The sequence below is a fragment of the Leopardus geoffroyi genome, chromosome B4 (genome assembly GCF_018350155.1).
Source record: "Leopardus geoffroyi isolate Oge1 chromosome B4, O.geoffroyi_Oge1_pat1.0, whole genome shotgun sequence".
Taxonomy (NCBI): Eukaryota; Metazoa; Chordata; class Mammalia; order Carnivora; family Felidae; genus Leopardus; species Leopardus geoffroyi.
Genome location: NC_059341.1, coordinates 38,450,713 through 38,470,221, shown reverse-complemented (window position 1 = coordinate 38,470,221; position 19,509 = coordinate 38,450,713). Strand labels below are relative to the sequence as shown.

General features: G+C 47.2%; 1 protein-coding gene across 8 annotated transcripts in view; it reads right to left on the bottom strand.

The window, feature by feature from the left end:
• The window catches only part of PRMT8 (protein arginine methyltransferase 8), a 97,778-nt gene that overhangs the window by 24,248 nt on the left and 54,021 nt on the right, over positions 1-19,509 (bottom strand). For all 8 annotated transcript variants that reach the window (XM_045467153.1, XM_045467159.1, XM_045467155.1 and 5 more), the window contains 3 exons: positions 18,483-18,638; positions 15,252-15,315; positions 399-541 (listed from right to left, as the gene is read on the bottom strand). In XM_045467153.1, coding sequence (XP_045323109.1) covers positions 399-541; positions 15,252-15,315; positions 18,483-18,638 — 363 coding nt within the window. The remainder of the gene's footprint in view (positions 1-398; positions 542-15,251; positions 15,316-18,482; positions 18,639-19,509) is intronic.

Genomic DNA, 19,509 nt, shown 5'->3' with positions numbered 1-19,509 from the left:
TGGGGAAAATGTTAGTCTATGAGGAACAGCAAAAGATGTTATAACCTTTAGCCCAGAGAAGCCAAGGTCATAAGCATGCTCAGCTCCCTGGCAGCCAAATAAGTCCTAAGCACCTGTTGATCAGAATAGATTTTTGTCTTGACAACAGAGAATGGGTGTTGTTTATGACCAAAGAGGCCAAGGATAGACCTACAGAATAATGTGATAGATATGTTGGACCCAGGTACCATCATTCTGTCCTCTAAAGCAGATCTGGTTTAAAGAGAGGGTTCTGGAGGAGGTGACCTTTTAGCTCAACCTCTCTCTGGAGTACTCCTGTTCTTCCTAGACTGTCGGCCAAGGGTAGAGCAGCAGGACAGCCAGCAGACCAACAAGGGGACAGCATGCAGGACACTTACCAGCCACTTGTCCCTGGCAAAGATCACCGTGTTGAGCATTGACTCATAGAACAGACAGTAGCCCATCCACTCGCTGATGATGATGTCTACCTTCTCCACAGGCAGCTCCACCTCTTCCACTTTACCCTTAAATATGGTGATGACTGGAAAATATGAACCCCACGGCCACACTTTGCAGGGACCCTAGCCTGGAACCATGAGCATCCCACATCAGGGCCAGACCTACAGGTTTTATCCCTGTTCTGATTCTGCTTTTAAGATGTGACGTACCTCATCCCTCACCAAGCTAGTTATACAAAAAGAACTGCAAACTACTTGTGTGTTCTCTTCCTAAAATCTACTGAGCAGTCACTATGCGTCTGGCCCTGTGCTAAGCTTGTGATATACACCCTATAATGTGGTCTTCCCAGCAACTCTATGAAGTAAACGCATTATTATTATTATTCTCATTCAGAACTGAAGCTTAGAGATGTTAAATGGTGGCTGTGGAAGTAGAGACCAGGTCTGATATGCTATGACTCTAACACTCTGATCATGGTGCCCATCCCATTTTAGGCTGCCATGATGGTTCAAATCCAAAGGGCAAGGATACCTATTGCTCTTGCATCTGTTCACATCCAGGGCTCATCTCCCAGTGGGTTCATGAGGAAGGCAACTTTGTGTCTTGGCAAGAGCATGGGCTCTGTAGTCGGGAGTTTAAATCCTGATCTTCTCATTATTAACTATAGGACTTTCCAAAGGTTACTTGACCTAAGTGAACTCTGATTCCCCAGAGAATAAGCAGGGAGAATAGTATCTACTGAGTGGGTAGTTGAACTGATGTGATGAAACAGCAAATGTGAAGTGCCAGGTTCTTAGCCGGGGCTCAACAGAAGGTAGACATCATCTGACATTCCCCCGCCTTGCTGACCAGCTGATAGAGAAGTGAATGGGATAAGGTTGGGAACACTCTCCTGCTCTTAGTGGCCTCTGCTCATAAGTCACTTCCAAGACCTTTCTATCCTTCTGTGGCAGGGGAAACTTCTTATTTGGGGTTTTGATCATTTGACACAGTCGTACACATAATTTTGGAGTCTCTTTTTACATTTGTTGCCGTAAAGATCATAGCAAATACTATCTTAGATGTTGCTGTGAAATTGACAGGGTGATGTATTGGTTGGCTGATTCCATCTGAACATTTCCTCTGAAAGGATACACATATTCATGCTCTGAAATTCTCTTTCTGCACCATCTTCTGAAAAATCACACCATGCCTGAGCTTTGCTGGGAAAATTGAACAATAGCTTGTACTCAGGAGTGGAAAAAAAACACATACATACACACAAAGAGAACAGATCTGTCCTGAATCTAAGCTTCATTAAAATTAATTTGGATTAGAGGTTGCTGCATGACAAAGGGCACACAGGTCACTGGTTTTGCTTCATGTCTTCACATTGAAAACACAGGTGATGGAATGCCCATTAGTAGCCTCTAATGATGATTTGCTCTTTGATATCTGGCATTTAATCAAGGCTTAATCAGATAAGGCCTCCTCTGTAAGGAGTCAGACACTTTGCAGAAGCATATTGGCCCTGATCACTCTAAAGTGAGGCCCCCAGCTTGTGTGGCTTTCTTGGCTGCTACTCATGAGCCCTACCCCTAAGGAAGGCCTAGTCACTTCCAAAATGTTCAGGAGGGGTAGGAAGAGGAGATATCAAAGCTCTGCTTCTCTGGGGGCTCCACAACTTAAGAGCAGGAGCTCAAGCAAAAGCAGGATGCAGGATGAACCAAGAGGATTCACACAGGGACAAAGTAAGGGATTTTTGAAAATGCAAATCGAGTGCCTAACTTATTTCTCATTCTGAAAAAGAACTGACAAATACATGCCTGACCCACCTGCCTCATTATTTGAGTGCAAAGCCTGGTTTGTCTTACTTTTGCAAATTTGTTGTTGTTGAAGAATAGCTGACATATCATATGATATTAATTCCATGCACACAGCACCGCGATTTGACATTGCGAACTGATCACCACCATAAGTGTAGTTACTATCTGTCACCATACAAAGTTGATACAGATTATTGTCTATATTCCTCATACAGTACATTACATCTCCATGACTTATTTATTTTATAACTGGAAGTTTGTACCTCTTAATCCCCCTCACCCATTCCCCCACCACCCCCTACCGTACCTCTGGCAACCACCAATCTGTTCTTTGTATCTATGAGTCTGGGTTTTGTTTTGTTTTTTAAATTCCACTTACTAGTGAAATCATACAGTATTTACCTTTCTCTATCTGACTTATTTCACTTACTGTGATGCCCTCAAGGTGGCTTCCCTTTCTTCTCTCTTTGCACATTTCTTGCAGGCTCTTCCCTAATGCCTGCATGTGTCTGTGAGGCTATAGGTCTGCTCCATCTCTTACATTAGATCGTGACCTCCTTGTATCTCAGGAAGATGTGTTCTCCTGCCTGTGGTTGCACCACAGCCTCCACTCTCAGTGCCTAGTATATGGTTCACTGAGAATGATTCTCCATGAACAGGACTCTAGTAGGATGGCAAGAAGCAGAGATGGACAAGAATTTATAGTCCAGTCTGACAGATTGGTATGTACCCAATATTCCTTGGGTGTCCCCCAGCATGAGTGAATGCTGTCCCTGTTCTCTGCAGTAGCGCTCTATCCATTAGTTGCTATATCTTGATCACTATGGGTACAGCAGATGATAGGTAGGAAGGCAGATAGACAGATGAGAGAGAGAGACAGAGAGAGAGGGAGAGGGAGAGAGAGAGAGAGAGGGGGAGAGGGAGAGAGAATGAGAGTGGGTCACAGAAAGGCAGAAGGAATCAATTAACCCTATTAAAAAATAAACAGTCTGCGTCTCTGTTCATTTAACATCACCCTTCTGCATCCAAACATTTCTCAGAGCAGATGTAGCCCCTACTTTGGCTTGGTGAGTAGATGGGCCTTATGTGAAAGGAAAAAGGTAGGCTTCCCCTCAGCCAGTTGTGGACTGGATTCCAGACCCCATTCATGCCCTTGCCCAGGTGCTTCTGTAGAGTGCTCAATTTTCACAACCTCATGTTGGCACCCTGGAGACAGACAACTTCATTTTTGTTCCAGCCGACAGCAAACAAACCTTGATCAAACAGTTCCTCTCCTTTGGGGCCTCGATTTCCTTATTGGAGGAAGAAAAAAGAGGGGGATTGAACCTAAAATTCCCCAAGATGCTCTGCAGTGCCAAAATGCTTTGATTCTTCAAGTATGTATGAGCATATAAAAGGCATTGTGCAAAGTTTACTGGTAGCTGACACCAATAAAGAAGATGTACTTCCAACCTCCAGCTTGACTCGAATTTGTACAAATTCCTTAGGACCAATTTTTAAAGAAAGAGGCCACATTGTTTCCATGGACCCAAATATAATTGCCCAACTGAATCATCAGGGATATTCTTCCTGTTTTCTATAGTCACCACTGGCAACCACTTAAACTCCCAGATTCAATTTCCTAGTCTGCAAAATGCTACCTCTTATGGTAGGCTTTATGGCACCTAACCAGGGGCTATTGGCCAGTGCATGGCAGCAGGTTGGCTCCAAGAAGTGTGCAGGCATCCAACCCTTCTACATGTCAAGCTTTTTCAAGGGGATGTTAGCCACTGATTCTCATGTTCTGAGCAGCTATGGGCTGTAGAACTCTGCTCCCAATCTGATCCCCACATCACTAACACTGTGTTAACTCAAGGTTGCATTAAGGTCACTCTTTGGAGCTATGTTTTTATTCCATAAAGATGATCAAAAGTTTGTTCAAATAAGAGGACCATGGCTTGTGAATTTTGGAATGATTAATCATAACTAAGTGCACAACAGGGAGCAATAAACTCTAAACTCTAAATTGGGAGATTCTTCCCCTGTAATTTCAAGTATGCAAATGAGACATCCAGATTTTTTTCTTTTTTTGGATTTGTTTTCTTTTCATCTTCAGTGTTCATTACAGAAACCTAGCCATTCTGACTCATGGTCATTGGTTTGACTTAAAAAAAATGGGATGACTGGGTGGCTCAGTCAGTTGAGTGTCCAACTCTTGATTTCAGCTCAGGTCATGGTCCCAGGGTCATGAGATCGAGCTCCATGTTGGGCTCCATGCTAAGAGTGGAGCCTGCTTAAGATTCTCTCTCTCTCTCTCTCTCTCTCTCTCTCTCTTTCTCTCTCTCTCTCTCTCTTTCTCTCTCTCTCTCAAATAAAAACTAAAAATAAATTTAAAAAATTAAACCTAAAACCAAAAACCAAAAAACAAATTGGGCCAGCCTGATCTCATTTGGGCCTCCCACATGTCCATCAGAGTCAGGTGACCCTACAGGTCTGGAGTTAGTAGTCTCCCCAGTTTACACTCCTCTGTTCCCCAGAGCAGATCTTGTGTAATGGAGGAGTGGGCATGAGGGTCATGAGTGTGAGGCAGGGAGCATGCTCTGAGGTGGTAGAGCCTCTCTGATGCCACCCCCACCACAGCATGGACACCAGCTGCCCCTCAGCTCCTTTTCCATGTTGTTCACAGGCCTATTTTGGCGACACCCATGCCAGCTGCCAAACAGCTTCTGGGGGCCTGATTCACCTCCAGGCTACGATCTCCTCTTCTTAATTGTCTATTTCAGTTTCCTATTTCTAGGACCTAGCAGAGCACTTGACCCCTCACAAACATTCAAAAATCATTACTGAATGAATGAATGGATGAATAAGCAATTTTGAAAAAAGGATATTTGGGTTCAAAGACAAAAGATCCTCAAACTAGTCCTAATTATGATAGTAAAAAATTGCTGGCATTTGAATAGCAGCTTGCAGAGTGATTTCACTTACATTATCTCTATAACCCTCACAGGAACCTGTGTGGTTGGTTTTATTATTCCATCTGCCTAAATGAGAGAACTGGAGTTTAGAGAAATCAAAAGGTAGAGCCAAAGGCTAGGCCAATTGTGTAACCCTGGTACAAGTCACCAGCCTCCCTGAGATTCCCCTCCTTTGCCAGTGGATATAATACTTGACTTACCCACAACAATCGTGGGATTGTTGTGGACACCAAGCAGCTGCTTGGGAATGATGGGAGAAAAGAAACCTGAGAAGGCCAAGGATTAACCTATCCTTCTCCTGAAGGCCAGTCAGGTTGGTTAGTAGGGTGAGGAGAGGTAGAACCATCTTGAGCCATCAGGGTGGTGGAGGTGGAACTGAGACACCTCCCTGGTATCAGCCTTGCCTCAGCTTTCTGCCCTCATCTTCTCCAAGGTCCAGATGCATGGATAAACCTCTCTTACAAGGTCAGTCAGTGTAAGCCCCATTCTTGGGCCAGTGGTGGTGGGAGAAAGAAGACACCAATAACTTTACCCCCAATATCTGGTAGAACTTGGAAAATACCCTGCAGCAAACAGATCCCATAACTGGAGCTGGCATAGATGAGCCATGTGTGCTATGTAGCCTCCGTATAGTAGAACCTTCAGTATGGTACCCCTCTTTCTTCCATAACACCCCATTCACCCAAGAACATAGGGCTTGAGCTTCTGCCTTGCCCCTAGTGCATAATCTGCCTGGCTTCATGTCTTGACCTGCTCTGGCTCCCTTGAGGACTGAGGGCCTACTCTGCTTAGCTAGAGCTCTGAAGTCCTGCTAGCTTTGGCCAGAGCCCTTCCCTTCCCAGACACCCTGCATTGGCTAGACTAATACTTGGGCAATCAAAACCATCCTGGGACTCACCCCACCCCAACCTATCACCCACCACTTAGAATCCCTAGCATGGCACAGCCTGAGTACATACCCCACACATTGGCCACAGGCAGAGGATTGTGGGGGCTTAGCCAAGTAGGGTAGGGATTAAGAAGGCAGGGGTACTGGACAGGGTTTTTGAATCAGTGTGAATGTAGAAGGCAGCAAAGCCTTCCCTAGGCTCTGGGACTCTGAAATCATTCCAGGTATCACTGTCACCCAATACTTAGAGTTTACAGGCACAAAATGTCTTCCATCTCAGGGAGCTGGCACCAGTGGTCCCTCTGTGTGATACATGTCTGTCTACTCAGCAGGTGGCTTCTTCACTAGTCAAGTCTGTGCCTCAGTGCCCTCGATCCAGAAGCTTCCGCACTTCCAGTGCTGTGCTGGTCAGTGTCTAAAACTGGCTCCAGGAGGGGGAAAAAGGCACCTGCTGGTGTCGGTGGTGTAAATATTTCCACCATGGCTGATTTCTGTTGTTCACGCTGGGATGTCACCCGTGCACAGTTGGGAAGAAAAGTGCAGGATCAGCTCTCACAAGGGGGTGTGAACTGTGAGCCAGTTCCATCATGCCATTGCGATCCCCCAGTCAGAAGTGGGCACCCCACTTTTCTCAATGACTCCGTCATGTTTCTTTCTAAGACCTTTCACCATTTGTAATTTTATCATGATGTCTGTTCACTTGCACTTATGTCTGTCTTCTCCGTGAGATAAGTGAGCTTCACCTGAGCAAAAAGCTTGTCTGTCAGGTTCACCATTGGCTCCCAGCACCTGGTACAGGGCATGGAGTGTGGCACAACAATGCTTGAAGAAACAAGGGTGTGAAACCCAGCCCTAAGATTATTAATAGGCTTCTTCACGAGCAGTTAGGAAAGGAAGCAGCAATTGCCAGGAGTCACTAGTACAGGTTCATTTAAAAAAATTATATCTGATTAATCTCATTTTTTCTTTTGACAGAGTTATTAGTCAAGTTAACAAATGAAATAATAATAACCATAGCTAAAATTTCTTGGATGCTTACTGCCTATGGGACACCATTGTGTTTTAACAGTGGTGTGCTGGTACATACTTAACAACTGGGTCTCCAGGGGAAAGTAGCCCTGATTTGTAGCATTTTCTGGTTTGTGTGGTGTAAATATTCCCACTGTGGCCAATTTCAAGCCACCAAAGTGATTTCATCTGTTCTACAAATACACTGAAAATTTAACAGTTGGCCCTCAGGAGCCTGTAGGAGCCTGTCTCAGCATGCCACAGTTTTACGTGCAGTAACATGGAATCGTCACAATGACCCTATGACGTGTTGTTGCTCCCATTTCACAGATGGGGGAACTAAGGCACAAAAAATAAGGTATCCAAGATCACAAGCTAATCGGGCAGCACTGAGCGTAAACCAGGAAGTCCAGTTCCAGAGTAAGTGCTCTTCACCCCCCTGCCTGCAGTGTACCATGTGGGGACCTCCAACAGGAGCTCTGACAAGGCCTTGACCCCACAGCATCCTTATCGTATGGATTTGCCACTGGCTATTTGGCTGTATTCAAAGGCACTGATCAAGAGCTGAACACAGACCAGCCTACGAGAGCTTCCACACTCACCCCAGGGCACCCATCAAAAATGTGGGAACAGCATGCAGAGAACAATGACCCTGGAAGAGCCATGCTCTCTCGAAAGCCTGAGTAGTTGTAAGGAAGGACCAAATCTACCAACAGGAAGTCTAATATGAATAAGAAGTGTGATTCTCGGTTTGGATTCAAGACATAGGTTAGGAGCTCCAGCTGGGCAGTAATTCTTTTTTGTTTTTTTTTTTTTTTATTTTATTTTTTTTTTCAACGTTTATTTATTTTTGGGACAGAGAGAGACAGAGCATGAACGGGGGAGGGGCAGAGAGAGAGGGAGACACAGAATCGGAAACAGGCTCCAGGCTCTGAGCTGTCAGCACAGAGCCCGACGCAGGGCTCGAACTCACGGACCGCGAGATCGTGACCTGGCTGAAGTCGGACGCTTAACCGACTGCGCCACCCAGGAGCCCCAAGTAATTCTGATAGTCAACAGATATGGATACGGACAGACGACAGGCTGTAGCTGATTCCATCTCAGCACCAGATGACATTGCATTTTCCACAATTGCTAATGGAAGGAAGTTGGAGCCTTGGTGTCAGAAGCACAGCATCCGGGTCCCTCCCATCTCCGGGTTGGGCTTATTTCTTAGCACAACTCCAAGGGTGAGGGGGAGACAGTGGCTCAAACCAAGCAAAGAGTGTAGGATCTGGGAGGGTGTCTTCATCGTCAGGGGATGTGGACAAAGGGCTGCCACATGACAGGAGGCTCCTACTCTGCATGGCCCGGAGGAAAGGAAGGGAGCCTCGGCAAGGCTGCAGGGAGGAGGATTCCCCCACCCCCGGAAACAAGTGCTCCTCGATCCCAAGTGGCTGGTGGCAGGGTTCTTATCAGGCGAACCATCCCAAGGCTGCATGCCCCGGGGCGCGGAGGAAACCTGCCGCAGCAGAGGATTGAAGCGTCGTCTCCAAAAGTCTCAGGGTGCATGTGCGGCCAAGAAAGAGCAAAGTGTAGAACATGAAGCAAGAAAGGACCTACACTTAACGTTTGCGCACCTACCACACACGAAGCCTGGCATTAGTCACTCTGTGAACACTGTCTCTCATCCCCGAATAGCCCTGCACGCTGTGCGGGGACATAGCTCCTCTCTGGGCAGCAGGTGGTGGATCAGAAAGTCCAAACAATGGGACAGAGCCATCTCTACTGTTACGTTGTGGAGCATGCTCTGTCCATTGCCACTCTGCTGTGTGCTCAGGTTTCTTCGTCTGTGACACTTAATACTTTAGGACGTGCACAGGCAGGAAAAGAGAAAGGAAAGGAGGGATACACTCTCTCCCTTGAGTTTCCTGAGAAGTAAATGGGTTATAACTTTTTTGTTTCTAGAGCTATAAAAATTTTGTCCATCCCTGAGCTCCTATGTCAATCTTCACAAACAAATCTACCTTTCTAAGCATCTTGGTAGCGCACTTGGCTCCGCAGCAGGGAAAAGGAGGAAGTCAAAGTCAAACAGGAGTCTCTGAGCACGTGAGTGGGCCATGCATGTGGAAGAAGCCATGTGAAGGCTGCATGACCACTGCAGGTGGCTTCGTGGAGGTGTGTGTCTACACGTGAATAAATCCAGCCCCAGGAGCTGTATGGAGGTGGAGGGGGAGAGAGATTGATTGATTCTGGGTAGCAGGTATTTTATGTCCTGTGTTGTTATTTATGTCTGTACACCTACGCTCCTAAGCCCCACACAATTGGCCGTTGCAACATTTCAAAAGCATTTCCATGGAAGCATTTGTACAGTCAAGCTGTCCTCTTTCCAGTACACATGCCAAGGCTGAGCGAGCGGGTGCAGCAAACAGGGCCCTGGGCGGTCTCACCAGCTCCACCCACCTGTTGCTAAGCCCAGGAAGGAAGAAGTGGAAACAACTTTGCCTTGTAAAGGCCCCTGGGCCTGGTGTTCCCTCCTCCTCGGTACACTGTATGTGAGGGGTAAGAATGAGGCATGGGGTTGGCTATTTACTTGGGGATAAGGGTTTGTCCTTCGTGGGCCTTTGCTCACTAGTAGAGAATCAAGTGTGAGCCATCAAAGTACAGCGCCTGGGATGATTGCATGCTAAGAATGCGGCTGAGCAAACTAGATGTCTAGGCAGCCCAGAAAGGGGGTGTGTGTACCTGCACAACAGTTCAGCATGGGGTGTTGAAGCTTGAGCAGTGTGGGGGCAGTGTGGTAAGCAGGGCATGAAGAGGTGGCCTGGGATGGGAGAGTAAAGTCCAAGGGGCCGAGAGGGCTGCTGCACAGGAAGCAGCCTGGCTCTGCAAGCTGGGGTCTAAGCAGGGAGAGGAGAGTACCCATGCCAGTGTCAGAGCCCAACACGGGGTGACAGACACGTCTGCATAGGGCAGGAGGTGGTGACAATGGGAGATGGTGTACATCCGGGGGGATGGTTTCAATAAGTAAACATATTAAGAATACTGGGAGCCAGGGCAGCCTGGGTGGCTCAGTAGGTTGGGCAGCTGACTTTGGCTCAGGTCATGATCTCGTGGTTCATGAGTTTGAGCCCCACATCAGGCTGGCTTCTGTCAGCCTGTCAACTCCAAGCCCGCTTTGGATCCTCTGTTCCCCTCTCTCTGCACCTCCCCCGCTTGCATGCTTGCTCTCTATCTCTATCTCTATCTCAAAAATACATAAACCTTAAAAAAAAAGAAGAATAGTAGGAGCCAGGTTTTTCACTGTCAGAGAAATGAATTGCAAACATGGGAAGAGAGAAAGTTAGAGGACCCTGCAGTGCTGGTTAGAGCAGGAGGTGGGGTAGCACGTGGACTTACTCTTGACAGCATGTATAGACAGATTCAGAAGTACACGTTATGTAAATGTGTATGTAAACACACACACACACACACACACACACACACATTCTCTAGTTCTTTCTATTGAAGCAGCCTGGGGGCCTCAACACCCTAAAATCAATGAGCACATTTAGCCCCAGATTCTAGTTTCTAAATGCCATTGTCCAGTAAATGGACTCATGACTCCTTGGAGAAACAGCTGATTCTAAAACAAAGCCGTGGAAAGCACAAGATGAGACTGGAACGTTAGTGCCAGAAAATAAGAAAGCTCACAAAAAATGAAGAAGGAATGTCAAAAGGACACGGAAGCCAGCTTAAAGGTGCTCCCATGACCAAATTGGGAACAATTCGTGTATCAAAATAAGTACCTTTAATAACAGATGTAACCTATTGAATAAAATAGGAAATTAATGATGAGGAATGAAATATTTACATGGTTTCAAACCACTTCCCCCAGAAAATCTTACTAATTACAAAGGGAGAAAAAGCAACTTGACCATGGAGAAGCCTGGCAGACATCACCAGAAGCAGTGATCAAAGCAAATGCTGTCGGTAACAGGACAAATCAAAACTGCATGTCCCCAAGAGCATGCAGGAAAAAGGACACAGCATCTCCGCTAACTCCTGCCAGGAGGCACGATCTGAACCCAATCTTGCAGAAGCATCACATGCCCCCAACTGAGGGACATTCTACAGAACTCTAACCTGCAATCGTCAAGCGTCAAGGCGACAAGAGTTGAGGAGCATCTGGCCACTCCAGCCTGAAGGAAACCGGAGATGTGGCAACTAAATGCAACATGTGGTTTGAAACTGAGTCCTTTTAGGAGCGCCTGGGTGGCTCAGTTAGTTCAGTGTCTGACTTCAGCTCAGGACATGATCTCACGGTTCATGAGTTCGAGCCCTGCGTCAGACTCTGTGCTGACAGCTTGGAGCCTGGAGCCTGCTTCAGATTCTGCGTCTCCCTCTCTCTGTCCCTCCCCTGCTCACTTTCTTTCTCTCTCTCTCTCTCTCTCTCTCTCTCTCTCAAAAATAAATGTTAAAAAAAATTTTTTAAGAAGGTGATTCCTTTTACTCTAAGGGATGTTATTTCAACAAGTGGCAGACATAAGCGGGATCTGAGCGCTAGCTAATGATCATGGAAGAACGTTAGTCTCCTGATTTTGATGGTCACAGTGTGGCTATGCAGGGAAATGTCCCTGTTTGTATGACACGCATATGCATGTATTGGGAGCTGATGGGGCATCATGTCAACAACTTGCTCTCAAAGTGTTCAGGAAAAAAAAAGTTGTATCTTGTCTATATATTGGAATGTTTTGAAGGTTAAAGGAAAGAAGTGATAAAGATAGGAAGAGAAATAAACCAAATTACAGGGGGTGCCTGGGTGGCTTAGTTAAGTGTCCCACTTTGGCTCAGGTCATGATCTCACCGTTCGTGGGTTCAAGCCCTGCATCGGGCTCTGTGCTGACAGCTCAGAGCCTGGACCCTGCTTCAGATTCTGTGTCTCCCTCTCTCTCTGCTCCTCCCCCACTCACACTCTGTCTCTGTCTCTCTCAAAAATAAACAAACATTAAAAAAAATTACAGGAAACTGAAGCAGAGGAGAGGCAGAGAGGGAAAGCTCTCGAGGTGTGAATTAGAGGGCATGATGAGGGGTTATTGGCTTCTTTTTCCTGGCATACTTTCAGACCCAAACCGCCCTTCTCCCAAAGTCAGGCACTCCTCACAGGGACTATTCTCCCCCACTCTCACTCAGGCCCACTCTACACACTGCTACCAATGGCTGCAAGCAGCTGCCCTTTGCAAGCTTGGGGGGCTATAGTTCCAGATCCCAAGAGAATTGGTAGCAAGAGACAGATGAAGAGTCAGGGGGACGGGGAAGGCAGACCGTCCCTCCAAGGTCAGGTGTCACTGCGCAACTGAACCTGTAAAGAGGCAGGGAATGGTCTAAATGTCCTTTGAAGGCCCCTTGGAGCCCAGAGGTGGTACTGGGAGCGTGTCTGATCAGACATCAATTTGTCCCCACCCTCTTCTCCTAACAGGTTTTAATTTTCATTTTCAGCATTGGCAGCCACTCCTGGGGCTTCCACATCAATGTAAACACACTTCAGGAGAGAGTACAGGAGCAAAAACCAAGACCAAATTTCTGCCCTACCTCTCCTACCTCAGTTTCCCCATCTGTTAAATGGGGGAAACCTCTTGCCCTATGTCACAGAGTTGAAGAAAGGGATGTCAGGCTATTGCACCCTTGCAGAGAAGGAATTGGCCAGTTTTCTTTTCCTATCTTTAGTAGGCAAGTAGAGAGCTCACCTCTCTTTCCCTTCTGCCCATGTCAGGGACTGTTCTGAGGAGTGTGCAGGATAGCTGGCTGCCCGAAGTGAACCAGGAGAGACGGGACACCAAAGTCAGAGGTCAGGGCAACATGTCCTCTACTCAAGCTGGAAAAAGGCCTCTGGACCTCTGCTCATGGCCTCCCCAATACCGCTAACCTTTTCCATTGTCACTCACCTACCACCCCCCATCCCTTCCTCACTTCCTGCCTTACCCAGCTAAAATTCCATGATCCATTATTGAAACGAACTTGTGTGCCCCCACCCACTATCAAAGCCCCCACCCAGGCGGCCCTCCTCACACCCAAGCTGGTGAGCGTGGTAAGGAGAAACTCACACAAGGACTGAGCTTATTGCATATCTATGCTGACTCATCTCCAACAATCCCCACCAGTCCAGCATATTTGCCTCCCTCCCTCCTTCTGAAAGACCATTCCATCGTTTCCCACATCTTTTCTCATCCCCCTCTTCTCTGCCAATCACTGTCTCATTCTTTGAAAAGAAAATGGAAGCAACAAACTGGGGGCTTTCCACCAGCAGCCCACCTCTATCTGGAGCCACACTCCTCAGTCTCCATCTGTTTCTGTGGTTAAACTGTCCCTACTCCAAGGAAAGACCAACCCCTATACCTGTGTTCTGGACCCAAGGGCCTCATGACTGACTTTTCTTTTTCCTGTATGTGCCTGTCTACTGGACAACTGAATCAGACACACATGTTTTCATATCTCCTGCCCTTAAAAACAACTACCTGCCTTGGCCCCACATTCACCTGTAGCTACAGTTCCGTTCTCCTGCTCCCCCACACAGCAAGAAGACTTATTTATAGCCCTCCCTCCACAATTTATCCTACTCTAACTGAACTTCAGTCCCCACCCCAGCATTGAGTCTGCTCTTGTTTATAACACCTATGGCCTCCATGTGGCCAAATGCAATGGTCACTTCTCTGTTCTTCCCTTACTTGATCTCTGAGCATTCCCTATAGTCGCCCCTTCCTCCTTCTCTTGGCTTCATGGTGCATCTCTCTCTCTTGAATGTCCATCAGCCTCACTGGGTGTATCTTCTCTGCCTCTTACTGGCCCTTTCTCCTCTGACTGGCTTCCAAACGTTGAAATGCCCCAGAGCCCTATCTTTGGTCCATTTCTTCCTCCAGCTATACTTTAAGCCTAAGTGACATCATCTTGTGACTTCAAATAACATCCATATGCTGAAGACTCCCAAATCCCATGTGCTGGATCTCCCTGAAATATAAACTCATAAATTTACTCTTGCTTAACAAGTCCACTGGATGTCCATCTCAAACCTGACATGTGCAAAAGAGAACTCTTGATTTCTTTCTCCCTCCCGTCATCCCCAGAAGTTCTCTACTTTCTGTCTTCCACCATCCACCCAGTTACTCAAGGCAACAAAATAGCTCTTGCTCATATCTTTTTTATCATTTCCACATGCATCTCATCAGTAGACCCCCTTACCTCTAGCCCAAAGTGATCACTTTTCTCCACCTCCACTGCCACCACCCTGGTCCATGCCATAGCATGTCCCCTGAGCACTGAAACAGCCTCCTAATGTGTCTCTGCTTACACTCTTGATGCCTACAACACATTCTAATCCATACCCCATAGGAAATACTTTTTTTTGCATAATAGTCTCCAAAATGCCTCTATCATCCTTAGGGAAAAAAAGTCAACCTTGTTTTCCTAGTTTACAAACCCTATGTATGGCCCAGCTCAGCACAGGGCCTAGAGGCTAAATCTCATCCAGTTGACTAATAAAAGATGCAAGGAGTTCTTTGGATTGGGGACACTTGTGGGTGTGAGTGTGTTCAAAATAGTTTTCCAGGAGGAGGGGCCTGGGAAAGGTTGCAATGCATGGGTAAGGAGTGAAGGGAGGAAGGGAAGGGAAGGCACCTCTATTTATAATCAGACACCAGCTTGGAGAGGGTCCCACTCCCAAAGGCAGCCTAATTGCCAAGACAGCATTATCAGCAAGACAGCCCATGGGCAGTAGAGGACCACATTTCTCCAAAGGCAGAGCCTGGGGTCTGCTAGGATGCCACTGGTTTGCTGAACGGGAGAGGTAGGGATGGGGTTGTGGAGAGGGAAGAAGAGGAGGAATAGCTGCCATTTTGCAAAACTCAATAGAATGCCTACAGCTGGGGCCAAGCAGAAGGCATGGCAGCTAAGCCATGAAAGCTGCGCTGGGAATAATGTGCCCTTGGCTGACATGGCTGGGATTGGGAACCTCAGAATCCTGTGGGTTCAATCCTGCTAATAGAGCCTCCACCAGGCTCCACCTTCCCAAGGCCAAGTGCTCTGTACTTTTCCCTCTTACATCAGTCTATACCACCCAAACAAGAAAGTGTAAACCCCCTCACTCCCTCTGTCCATGGGAAAACACACAGAGGTATATCTTACTGTTGTCCAAGTGGTTGGCCTTAATAATCTTCTCTGAGTAGTCAGAAATACTGGAACATTCAATCTAGAAAGGGCACAGAACAAAGGAGAAAGGTGTAAAAAAGATCACAGCCTGTCTAGCTCCTATTTAACAGACAAATAAGCTGAGCCTAGATGGGTACAGTGACCCGCCCACAGTCATACAGCTATTTTTTTAAACAGCAGACTGAAAACTACAGTGCATCCCTCCCAATTTGCAGGCCAGTGGCTCTTGCATTGAATCTGGCTGTCTTTGCTGTAAGGAGGCTGACTTCAATCCACTGCTCCACAATGGAAGACCTGGTGTCCAACTTGGGAGATTCAGTAAGACCTGGCAGGTCTCCTCCTAGCCAGAGGAAAATGGGATGAGGTTGCTTAGCTGCTGTACTCTACCCACTCCCTCCCAACCTCGCTGCTGAACTGGGCACATTCCAGGATAGGGACCATCAGGAAAATGCCACTTCAGGGCCTCAGGACCAGTCTTGAGATCCGTCCTGCCACACACGTCATGCACAAGTCAATTCTTACCCTTTCTGCAGTGTTCACCTTTGAGATGGTTAATTCCTTTTAATCTACAAGTATTTCCAGTCTCCCCAAATCTCCTAAGTAAAGGGCCAAGATATGTGAAAAATTAGCCAAGCATCAGCTGAGAGCAGGACCTTATGGGAAGAGCGGGAGAGCAAGTCCACACCTGGGGCATGTGTCAGGTGACAGCCAGGGGATGCTGGAACCAGAGGAGAGAGTATTTGCATAGGAGGACTGAGGGCCTGGCCCACAGCCTCCATAAAAGCCTTGGGGATGGATGAGGGCACCTGCAGGATCAAGTAGGGGTTGCTTTGTCAGAGAAGATAGACCTAGGCCAGGCTCAGAGCCCAAGAGGATGGGCCCTTTCCTGGACTAAGAGGTCCTGTGGCCTTTGATCCCACTTTCTGTGGGACTGTGTTTCTCTCCAGTTCTTTCCCCCTCCTTGCCACGTTGGCATCCATCTGCAAGAGGCTGCGTGGTTTCGTGGTGAAGAACACATGTTCTGGAGGCAGGAGGCCTGGATTCACATCAGGCCTTGGCCACTCTCTAACTATGCCTCAGTTCCCTCATAAGTGAGGAAACAGTCCCTGTTTAACGTGGTCATCATAAGGATTAAATAAGCCAAAGCATGCAAACAATTGAGAGCACTGACGGCCCCAGGCCCCAGGACCTTGGCAGCTTCACAGTCCTCCTTCCTCTTTTCCTGTCTGCTGCCCCCTGCTTTCCTTTCCCCTGTTCTTCTCTCTCTCTCTCTCTCTCTCTCTCTCTCTCTCTCCCTCCCTCCTCCCCCTACCTCTTTCTCTCCTCTCTTTCCCTCTCCCTCCTTCTATTTCTCTCTCCCTCTCTTCCCCCCCTCCCCCTCCCCCTTCTCCTGCCCCCTCTCCATCTGTCTCTCCTTCTCTCTCTCCCTCTCCCTCTTATTTCTCTCTCCTTCTCCCTCTCTCCTTCTCTCCCTCTCTCTGGAGAAGAGCAGTGGGCAGAGGGGGAGCCTGGATCAGGAGAGACTGTGAAATGAGCCATCAAGAAAGAGGTCCAGCTACATGTGGGAGTTGTTTATAAAGGCTGTGACAGCAACAGATCAGGAGGCAGACGGATTGGGACAGTTGGGATAGTCACCACAGCTGGAAGGCGCTGAGTGGATGTTTCCTGACAGCTCCTTAGCTGGAGCCACTGGCCACTTGGAAGCCAGTGAGGGGCAGCCCTACCCTTTCCCTGCTCAGCCCTTGGCTACCCATGTCCCAGACCAGGACGAGGCCTCAGAGACAGGGCTGGCAGGGAAAGCAGGAGCATGGCTAGGTGAATCAAGCCCCACCCCCAGGCTGTGTGATCACAGGAAGTGGAGTCTGTCCCTTTCTGGAAAGCCTCCCTCCTGGTGAGGAGAGCCCAGTGAAGGAAAGCTGGAAGGTAGGGAAGGGCAGCACTTGACCTGAAGCACCCAGATTGGCCCACCTCATCACAAGTGTCTCAGCTGAATACATCATGGCTTTTCCAGTTCGGTCTGTGGCAGAGATAGATGCCTTGAGGATGTCCCGGGTTTCTAGAAGACCCTCTGCAGCCCAGACACTGTCCAAGTCAGGTACCGAGGGGGAATGCTGTCCCTACTGGGGGACTCAGGGGCCGGCCTCTGAGGCCAAGTAGGGGTGGGTGGCAAGGGGTTTTGGAGGGCTCTGGTCAACCTGGGGGCCTGGAGTTGTCAGCACAGGCTGCAGGACAACCAGCTAAAAGCACAGAGAACAAAGCCCTACTAAAAGCTGCTCAGCTCCCACGGGCCTCTGCAAACAGCTATCTTGTGCATGTGCTGGGAGTTTGACTGTAGCGTGTCTTTAATTTGGACAAAGATTAATTTTCATATTCCAGCCTTGGACCCACTGCATTTTTCACACATCAGCCAGCTGTGCAGAGCTCTTCTTTTTCAGTTTCTTCCCAGGTCCAGACCCTCAGCCTCCCTGTCATCAGTCCATGTGCAACTGTGTGGTGGCAGCCAGAGGAAGGCTGGGAAGCTTCCCAGAGGGTCAGCCTCCATTTCTATCTGGAAGACCTCAGTAACCAGAGCAGAATTTAAACCTACCAACTTGCCCTTCAAAGAACAAAGAAAGGAGATTGTCTTGTTATCCGCTAGGGCCTTATCCTAACTATATTAGTATCAAACACTGAGTGTTGGTCATATGCTAAGCCCTGTTCTAAAGCACTTTACATATGTATTAAACTCAACTTCTTCTTCACAATCACCCCTTGAGCAAGGTGTTGTTATTATGACCATTTAATAGATGGGGAAACTGAGGTACAGAAGTGAATTGTCCATGGTCACACATCTCATGACTGTAAAGGCAGAGATTCAAGGCAAAGCTCACATGTATAATCACACTGCGCTGCTTTTCAAGCTGATGCTAGGACTAAGTTCTCTAAGGTAATGATAACACCAGAATGATTTTCAGAAGGTCAAAAATCCTCTGTAAATGTCAGCATTTGTCAGGGCAAGGGACCAGGAGCAATGCCTGGATGATAGGGAGTCGTGGGATCTTGCCACACCTCCTGAGAGTCACACTTGATTTTTCTCTACTCCTCTTCAAGGATGTGGCCCCAGCAAGGAGTGGACCTGGGCTTGTACTTGTAGGGAGGGCAGGAGAAGGTGGGAGGCAAGGGCTATCTCTACAGAAGCCAACAGGAGAGAGGGTGTGGCATGCTCACCCCAAACACCTTCTTGGCCCCTGCTTTGGCAGCAAACATGGAAAGGATCCCGGTACCACTCCCAACGTCCAGCACCACTTTGTCCTTGAACACATGCTTGTTGTGATACATGGAGTTCCGGTAGGTGAGTGTCCGCACCTCATCCTTCAACATTTCCTGTTATGGAAGGAAAGGAAAGGCAATGTCAATGTATTCAAGGCACCTGGGAGTACACCAAGGTCATCGACCCCAAGACTGTCCTGCCAATTTTTCAAGAATCTCAATGCTGGGGGCGCCTGCCTGGCTCAGTCAGTGGAGCATGTGACTCTTGGTCTCAGGGTTGTGAGTTTGAGCCCCATTGTGGGTGTAGAGATTACTTAAAAATAAAATCTTTAAAAATGAAAATCTCAAAGACATAATTAAGCTGAGTTGCAGGAGAGTATTGTACGGCAGCTGGACCAGAGGCTACCTGCACAATTACAAACGTCTCCAGCCTTAAAACACTACCCAAGAAAGATAATTTTGTACTGTAAGAGAAGAAATTCCTGGCCAGCCCTGGGAAAGCTTCCATTTACCAAAGAACAAAAGTAGAAATTAGTGCAATGCAACTTGAGGGATTTAAGTTAAACCTGAAGCAGAATGTTCTGCTACAGTGAGAAAATTGTCATTGAACAGGTTATTGGAGGAGGTTTGTGTTTTGCGTGTTTTTGTGGTTTGTGTGTGGGAGGTGCATACTTTTTTGTTTGATTTTTTTAAGAATAGAAAGTGTTTCTTAATCTACCATTATTCTAGTACTTCATGGTAAAAGAGAAAGTAGGTTACCCTTTACAACTATCTCCAACCTAAGAAGAACATAATTCATCTGTGTATGGTGGTGAGGCCAGGATCTTTGTCCGTTCAAGCTATCAGCAAACACTTCCGACTAACTCATCACCAGTAATATTGGGATTATAGTATAATTTTAGTATAACTTGCATATACTACATATTTTATTTTATTTTATTTTATTTTATTTTATTTTATTTATTTTTAAGTTTATTTATTTATT